The following is a 9231-nucleotide window of genomic DNA, read 5'->3' as shown; positions in this document are numbered from 1 at the left end:
TTCCGTGCTCATGAGCAGCAACTTGTGAACTGTTCCTTCTTTATTACATGGTTTGCATGCATTATTTTCTATGCGCCATAACTCGGCCGTTGATGTATCTCATTATAATGATAACCATAGTTCTGTCACTGTACTGGTGAAGCAAATTTAATGTTAACATAATCATTGTATTGTTATTTCAAACTTACCTTAATGAATTCGTTGAATCTTTTTTCAGAAATCCACAAACGTCTGGTACCAAGATGCATTTAGATGAGAAGTGCAGGTTAATGAAGTCCATTGATTAGTTGCATGAATCGCCAGTAGCGAAATACCAAAGGGTGATCGCCAATCTGCTTGTAACTAGTACACAGTCTCTCCTATTGGTATCGGTTTTGCCAGTTCTCAGACCAATTGCTTTTACGGTATATACGAGGGCAGTTCAATAAGTAATGCAACACATTTTTTTTCTCGGCCAATTTTGGTTGAAAAAACCGGAAATTTCTTGTGGAATATTTTCAAACATTCCCGCTTCGTCTCGTATAGTTTCATTGACTTCCGACAGGTGGCAGCGCTGTACGGAGCTGTTAAAATGGCGTCTGTAACGGATGTGCGTTGCAAACAACGGGCAGTGATCGAGTTTCTTTTGGTGGAAAACCAGGGCATCTCAGATATTCATAGGGGCTTGCAGAATGTCGACGGTGATCTGGCAGTGGACGAAAGCACGGTGAGTCGTTGGGCAAAGCGTGTGTCATCATCGCCGCAAGGTCAAGCAAGACTGTCTGATCTCCCGCGTGCGGGCCGGCCGTGCACAGCTGTGACTCCTGCAATGGCGGAGCGTGCGAACACACTCGTTCGAGATGATCGACGGATCACGATCAAACAATTCAGTGCTCAACTTGACATCTCTGTTGGTAGTGCTGTCACAATTGTTCACCAGTTGAGATATTCAAAGGTTTGTTCCCGCTGGGTCCCTCGTTGTCTAACCGAACACCATAAAGAGCAAAGGAGAACCATCTGTGCGGAATTGCTTGCTCGTCATGTGGCTGAGGGTGACAATTTCTTGTCAAAGATTGTTACAGGCGATGAAACATGGGTTCATCACTTCGAACCTTAAACAAAACGACAATCAATGGAGTGGCGCCACACCCACTCCCCTACCAAGAAAAAGTTTAAAGCCATACCCTCAGCCGGTAAAGTCATGGTTACAGTCTTCTGGGACGCTGAAGGGGTTATTCTGTTCGATGTCCTTCCCCATGGTCAAATGATCAACTCTGAAGTGTATTGTGCTACTCTTCAGAAATTGAAGAAACGACTTCAGCGTGTTCGTAAGCACAAAAATCTGAACGAACTTCTCCTTCTTCGTGACAACGCAAGACCTCACACAAGTCTTCGCACCCGAGAGGAGCTCACAAAACTTCAGTGGACTGTTCTTCCTCATGCACCCTACAGCCCCGATCTCGCACCGTCGGATTTCCGTATGTTTGGCCCAATGAAGGACGCAATCCGTGGGAGGCACTACGCGGATGATGAAGAAGTTACTGATGCAGTACGACGTTGGCTCCGACATCGACCAGTGGAATGGTACCGTGCAGGCATACAGGCCCTCATTTCAAGGTGGCGTAAGGCCGTAGCATTGAATGGAGATTACGTTGAAAAATAGTGTTGTGTAGCTAAAAGATTGGGGAATAACCTGGTGTATTTCAATGCTGAATAAAACAACCCCTGTTTCAGAAAAAAAATGTGTTGCATTACTTATTGAACTGCCCTCGTACAAACTCGAATTTCGACATGAAACTATGGAACAGTTATGCGTCAAGCAGCAGTTTGTGAATTGCCTTCGGAGGGAGTTTGCTTTCTTTTAGAAGAGCATATCTTTAAAGCCTAACTTATCTTTTCCTTGGCAGTACTTTTTCTTGTGGGATGCAAAAACGGGAGAGCTGCCCTCGGTTTACTGTAGTTTGCTTTCGTCCATTTTGCGGTTGGCTGTACATACACGTCTGGCCCAGAAATGTATTGCCGTAAACGTTGACGAGCAGTAATGGCCAGCAGTGTTGCTAGATGAACATGTGGGTGCAATTCGTGTGGCTGACAATGTTGTCGGATCATATTGTTGTAGTATGTAGTTCCTATGGCCTCTTCAAACGCATCGTAAGGGACCCAATACATTTTAACGGCCAGCATTGCTCTCAGTCATCCACTGGCTATACACAGTTAGCAGCAACTACCCTTGCAGTGTTTTCTTATTAGATGGCGCATATACGGCGGGTTGCCGTAGGTCTTCAATGCAGATGTGTCGCCAGCTTGTTGCTGTACACCATTTTCCTTATTGCAACGCTTTCGTAAATTATCAACCAGACAGAATCGTCGTGTATTGTACGTGTACTGCTTGTGTAGCAATAGTGTTGTGTTTCTGTCACGTAATTATTACAGAAGCAAAACAAATTGAGCTGTGCCAGAAATGTCTCTGACAATAATTAATACCAGAGGGGGCCTTCAATGACTGCGCTGTAGTTCGTGTTATCTGTGATCAAGGACGGAGTGAAGTGATATCGACTAGAATGAAGTCTCAGTCACGAGTCTATTGGAAACGAGTTGGGTAGCAGCCAGCATGTACCGTATATTGGAATCGTGTAGCTGCGAGCGCTGAGCTACGAGGGCAGACCCAAGCTTTGAGCATAGAGTGCAGGCCGTTTGACAGATTCTTGTCGCTGCTGTATACAGATTACGGCTCTCAGATGAATGTCATGGAGTTACAGGTGATGTGTGCAGGTTGTTTGCCCGCCACTTCTCGCTGTCGTGTACGGAGGACGACGCCTAGACGGATACTGCGGAGTTATGGGCAACGAATGCAGAATACCAGCCTTCCATCTTCTAGCTGCCATTGAAGAATACTCAGTATTGTAGAACACTCAGTATAATGTCTTTTATTGAAACTGAACTACACTTCTCGAACAATCACTATATACACACAAAGAAAACAAATAACACGTACACGACTATTCATCAAGAGCGTCGGTGAAGTCTGTCGGAGCTGGTCCTAGCTCGGCGAGATACTGGCTGTACTGCTGCTGCGCTGGTCTTATAAAGCCGCCGGAGGTCGGCGGAGTACTCCACTTTCCCTGTGTCTGTGAGGCAACCTCTGCAGAAAAAGGTTCGCATTAGTCTCTAGCAAGTTCTGTTTATTTTGAAGAATTGTTTTCCTCTAGGTTGCGCCTGCAAGTGCTTGTGTATGTTATATGGTAAACAGGGGTGTCTTGAGTGTAGTCTGCCTGGCAGGGGCCGTCTGTGGCAGACGTAACAGCCATATGTGGAATAAGCCTCCCGCTTGGGTTCTATGCCTGTCGCTTCGCTATAAATGAGTTGCGGAAGTGACGGGATCATACAATGACAGAAATCGCAACACCAAAAATTAATCAATGTAGAGTAATGAAATTTTGTGAATACGTTTGTCAAGGTAACTTATTTAAGTGATTAACATTGCATGATCACAGGTTAATGCATGCGTGGGATAAGCCTTTGCAAATGTGAAATGCTGGTACATTAATAACCAGTGTAACCGCCAGATTGTTGAATGCAAGTATGTAAACATGCTTTCATTGTACTGCACAGGTGTCGGATGACAGTTTGTGCGATGGAGTTCGATGCTTGTTGCACTTGATCGTCCAATAAAACGGTGGTTGCTGCTGTTTGTGGATGACGCTGGTGTTGTCGTCCGATGATGTCCCACATGTGTTCGATCGAAGACAGATTTCGTGATCGAGTAGGCGAAAGCAACGTGTCGACATTCTGCAGAACATGTTGAATTACAACAGCTTTTTGTGGACGAGAGTTATCATTTGGAAAAAAAACCGGAATGGTGTTCATGAATGGTAGCGCAACTCGTCGAATTACCAGACTGACGTACAGTTTTGCACTGAGGGTGCTTGGGACAAGCAGGAGAGTGCTCCTACTGTCGAACGAAATCGAAGATCCAGTGTGTCTAGCTCGCAGATTGGTTGCAGGCCCTCGTCTGACCTTCTTCTAACCAACACACGACCGTCACTGGCACCGATGCAGAGCCAGCTTTCACCAGAAAACACAACAGAGCTCCACTCTGACCTCGAGCGAACTCTTGCTTGACACTATTGAAGTTGCAAATGGCGGTGGTTTGGGGTCAGTGAAATTCACGCTACAGGGCGTGTGGCTCGGAACTGTCCTCGAAGTAAACGACATCTAACGGTTGGTTGTGTCACTGCTGTGCCAATTGCTGGTCAAACCGCTGCAGGTGCAGTACGAGGCGCCAAAGCCATACGCTGAAGACTCTCGGGAGCGCCAAGTGACCTTCTGGAGCCCAATCTCCTTGTGACTGTATATTATCGTGACCGCTGCTGCCAACAGTCGTTTAGAGTGGATACATTCCTTCCAAGTCTTTATAAGCTATCTAAAAAGCAACATCCAGCTTCTCGAAGCCCTACTGCTCGTTCAAACCCAATGAGTTGTTGTTAATGGCGTCTTTGTTGCCTTCGAAGGCATCTTTGACTAACATCAACTCACCATGTCCAATCTCAAAGGTAAGTAACGCTGACGACCGTTACAGCGTATATTTAAAGCAAACCTGATTTGCATTCCCATAGCAGCGCTACTAGTGCCTCTCTTACGCGACTGGTATGAAATCTGAATAGCATCATCTCACGGATGTAGAAACAGGCGTACCAACTTTCGTTTACGTCCCACAACTTCTTGGTGTTACGGTTATTTTCACGCCAGTGCAATAACAAGATGATTAGGTGTGCCTGCAAAAGAACAGATAGCTGCCATGACCGTAATCGCTGGAGTTAAGTCATTGTCTGCTTGTTCACAGTGGTACACCGTGCGTTTTGTTACGATAGAGGCTGTTTAGTATGTCTTCATCCTTACTGTTGTGGGACAGTGGGACAGGTACAATGGGTGGTGATTCGTCAGTATTTGAGCGATGTTGGTTCGCAGACATTATTGTTGATCAATATGTAGGTGGTGTCGCTTCGCACACATTGTGGTTGTTTATGCGTATGAGCGACGTCGTTTAGACTGTCACTGTGGTTCGCTACAGCATTGTCCTTTTAATTGTGACTCATGTTTGTGTTATTTGTTGGGTTGAGTTAACGTTGCCTCCTGGCGCGAGCTTGTATCCTTGTTATACTGTGTATGTGATCGCTTTGGTTTCTCGTATGACTGAGCGGCTTTCCTTTGTGATGTCAAGCTTCCTTATTGTGTGTATCCTGTTTTAAAATTAATGTTATGTTTGGCTTGTCTTTTACTTACGTAAACCTGCACCATTGCGTCTTAAAACGATGTTTTCTTGAAAAATTGTGAAGCTTACCACCACTGATTTCTCATATGTATGTACTGTGCTGGTAGTGCCGAGATTGTCCAACAGATGGTTCGGAGAATGTGAAACTACTGATCACAGCTTTCCACCATTCAGTCCTTTAGTGCACCAAATGCGGCAACGTCTGTCAAGAGTTCAAGGTAACATATTTAAGTGGTTAACATTGCAAGAGTGCAGGTTAATGTGCGAGAATGAAAATGTGAAATGCTGGTACATTAACAACCGCTATAACCGCTAGAATGTTGAATGCAAGTATGCAAACGTGTATGCATTGTGCTGCACAGATGTTGGATGTCAGTTTGGGTGATGGAGTTCCATGCCTGTTGGGCTTAATCAGTCAATACAGGGACGCTTAATCCTGTTTGTGGATAATACTGGCGTTTCGACCAATGATGCCCCATACATGCTCGATTTGAGACAGATCTGGTAATCGAGCAGGCCAAGGCAATACGTCGACACTCTCTAGAGCATGCTGGATTACAACTGTGGAATGTGGACGAGCGTTATCCTGTTGGAAAACACACCCTGCAATGCTGTTCATTAATAGCAGCAGAACAGGTCGAATTACCAGATAATACTGGCGTTTCGACCAATGATGCCCCATACATGCTCGATTTGAATCTGGTAATCGAGCAGGCCAAGGTAATACGTCGACACTCTCTAGAGCATGCTGGATTACAACTGTGGAATGTGGACGAGCGTTATCCTGTTGGAAAACACACCCTGCAATGCTGTTCATTAATAGCAGCAGAACAGGTCGAATTACCAGACTGACATACAACTTTGTAGTTAGGGTGCCTGGGATAATGGCGAGACTGCTTTTGCTGTCAAACGAGTTCGTACAGCAGACGATAACTTCAGAAGCAGGTTCAGTGTGTCTAGCAGACAGATATGTTGGTTGCAGGCATTTAACTGGCCTCCTCCTGATCAATACACAACCATCGCTGTCACCGAGGCAGAACCAGTTTCCATCAGAAAACACAACAGACCTCCACCCTACTCTCCGATGATCTCTCGTTTGACATCACTGAAGCTGCAAATGGCGTTGGTTTGGGGTCAGTGGAATGCACGCTACATGGCGTCTGGCTCGGAGCCGTCCTTGAAGTAACAATTCTTAACAGTTCGTTGTGTCACTATAGTGCCAACTGTTGCTCACATTGCTGCTGTAGATGCAACACGATGCACCAGAAGCATACGCCGAAAACGATGTAGTAGTAACATGTGACCATCTGGGGCCCAGTGTTCTTGCGATGTACATCGTTTCACCACGTCCAATCTCAAACGTTACAAACCCTCGCTACCGTTACAGCGTATACTCGTATTTAAAGCAAACCTGTTTTCATCCTCATAGTGGCGCTTTTAGCGCCACTCTTATGTGACTGGCGCGAAATATGAATAGACACCTTCTTTCCGACGTAAAAACAGGCCTACGAATTTTGTTTATGTCGCACAACTCCTTCTTGGTGTTGCAGTTTTTTTCTGAGCTCTTATAACTTACTCATTACAGAGAGATGCTGGCTCAGTTTTCCTGGCCAGCAAGTGGGAAATTACATTACACAGAATATAAAAACAAACCGTCGCTATGGTCCTGACCCAACTGGATGTAGAATTACATTACGAAACAATATGCCTAGTTTTGTGTAGTGTATGCAGAGGCTGGGAGTGAGAAACGAATGAACAGTGTAGCACTAGCCGTTTACATTATTAAAAAAACTCCTTTGAAAATGTGTTCTGCACATGTAGCATTTTTTTAAACAGACCAGATTTGTGTTTGGGTCCGTGAAGACTCCAGCCTTCATCTGACCATCCTGATTTAGGTTTTCCGTGGTTTTCCTAAATTGCGCCGAGATGGTACCTGCTTTAAGGCCACGGCTGACTACCATTCTTATGAAGCTTGTCCTATATAATGTAAATGCCTCTATGTATGAATTGTTCTGTTTGTTGTTCTTAAACTGAAATGCCACGATATGTCCTATATCCTTGTTAAAGTGATATATGAATGCATAAATCTACTACTAGTACTACTACTACTAAAGGTAAACAAAGAAACGAGGAAAACATGTAGCAATATTGAAGAATTTAAGTATGTAACGAAACGAAATAATAATCAGATGTTCAACATATTGTTCCTGGGGGGTACCATGATCTCGAGCAGCTATCTCGAGGAAATATTGTGGAATACACAAAACGTGATCCGGCAGCAGAACCGAGAGCGATACGCTGAACAGAGCCTCTGAGAAAGCCTATGGGGTCACAATAATCACGTGTGACACCACAGGTGTACATTATGTTTACTTCATTTTCTCAATTAGCTTGAAATACAACAAAAATTATACCACATATTATTACACAGTGACTTAGCTTAAGAAAGACTGGAGATCTTTGTTGTAGGATATACTTGTCGGTGAATCTAAAACTGTAGCATGATTTATATTTATCCGTAAAAATTCCCCTTTGTAGATCTCTTTCTAGAGCAGGAATCCCTTACAGTTTCCCTCCTTTCTGGCCTAGAAAAGTGCAGCCTGGCTTACGGCGCTGTAGCATTGTTTAAATGGACATGTCCGAAGAAACATAACGCATTCTATGCCAAGGGTAATATGTGGGCCCAATATGGCCGAGCATGTCACGTGACGCTACTTCAGCCAATCGCGGATTGCTGAGAACGGCGAGCAAGGGGGAAAGGATGGCCGTGCTTCCCCTGTGCAGAGCTACAGGGCAGCTTGAGAAGTGAGAGATGCCAGAGGGTAAACTTTCTTCTGTTCTTTAGTTTTATCGTGATCGAAAGACAACTTTTACCAAAAAAAGGTAATAATAACTCGAAATTTTAAAGCAGTGTCAAATAAAGTGATAAGCTCATATTACAATCAAAATCTTCCCTTGCTTTTTGTTTTGTGAATCACCTCTTAATGACATCGTGATTTGTGCTCAAATGCTCCGTCGTGAAGTTACTATCTCAGGATTTGTACTTCAGTTTGTGTAAGTTATCTTACTTTCATATTATGTCCTGGCGTTTACTCAGCATGTGATATGTTGCTTCCGCCAGCTTTCTGTTATACCAAAGATGTGCAAAAAGATTTTCTTTTGTGAAGAAGTTCGGAAAAGACAGTTTTGTGTTGCAAAAAATGATGAAATGCCAGACTACAAATACAGAGATCCTGAATATGACGCCCATTCTATCTTTGGGTTTTTTGTGGCACTTAATGTGACTTACTGTTTGTCACAATTGTGTCAACTACATCATGCTTCCGATTCTCTTTTATTCGTTTTGTAACTAACTCAGTGAACTGATAGGTCTATGAAAGGCAGGAGCATACAATTTACAAGAGGACAATGCAAAATAAATTACAGTGGCGTCAAATCAAACTTTATGTTGATGATTGTATTACTTTTATGTAGAGAGTTATAAATGTTTTTAGTGTTGCCAAGGAAATATTGCAAACAACCTGAGAGTGCATACAACAGTTTTATTAATGACAACAGGAGGGCACAGCTCATACATAGTAGGTCGAAAAACACAGAGAGACATGAGAAATCCTGAAAGACAGTTTTATATAACTGCAGAAGTGAATGATGTGATCGTTGATGACGACATATGTTATAGATTACATGAACGACACTGAACGTTGAATCACAGATATGAATAATTATAAACATCATTTTTCACATTACATAGTATATCAACAGTACAAATATTATTTTATCACAAATGTCTAGCTAATAAAAAAGTAAAAAAAGCGTCATTGACACATTTACACATAATCGCGCAGCACTGAAATATTTTTCAACGATTGGACGAAGCGTTAACTTCCATTGAAAAGGGTTTTTTCTCTTTCGTTTGGGAGGAACACCAAAGATTCGTGATGTGATCTTGCCTTCAAATGTAGACCCTGAAAAAGAAAAAA

General features: G+C 43.4%; 1 protein-coding gene across 1 annotated transcript in view; it reads right to left on the bottom strand.

The window, feature by feature from the left end:
• Positions 1–9085: 9085 nt before the first annotated feature.
• The window catches only part of LOC124596651, a 299480-nt gene continuing 299334 nt past the window's right edge, over positions 9086–9231 (bottom strand). Inside the window, exon 3 of the mRNA XM_047135885.1 lies at positions 9086–9216. Within this exon, the coding sequence (XP_046991841.1) occupies positions 9204–9216 (13 nt within the window). The 3' untranslated portion in view covers positions 9086–9203. The remainder of the gene's footprint in view (positions 9217–9231) is intronic.

This window comes from Schistocerca americana, chromosome 2 (genome assembly GCF_021461395.2).
Source record: "Schistocerca americana isolate TAMUIC-IGC-003095 chromosome 2, iqSchAmer2.1, whole genome shotgun sequence".
Lineage (NCBI taxonomy): Eukaryota > Metazoa > Arthropoda > Insecta > Orthoptera > Acrididae > Schistocerca > Schistocerca americana.
This window is presented reverse-complemented; position numbering and strand designations above follow the sequence as displayed.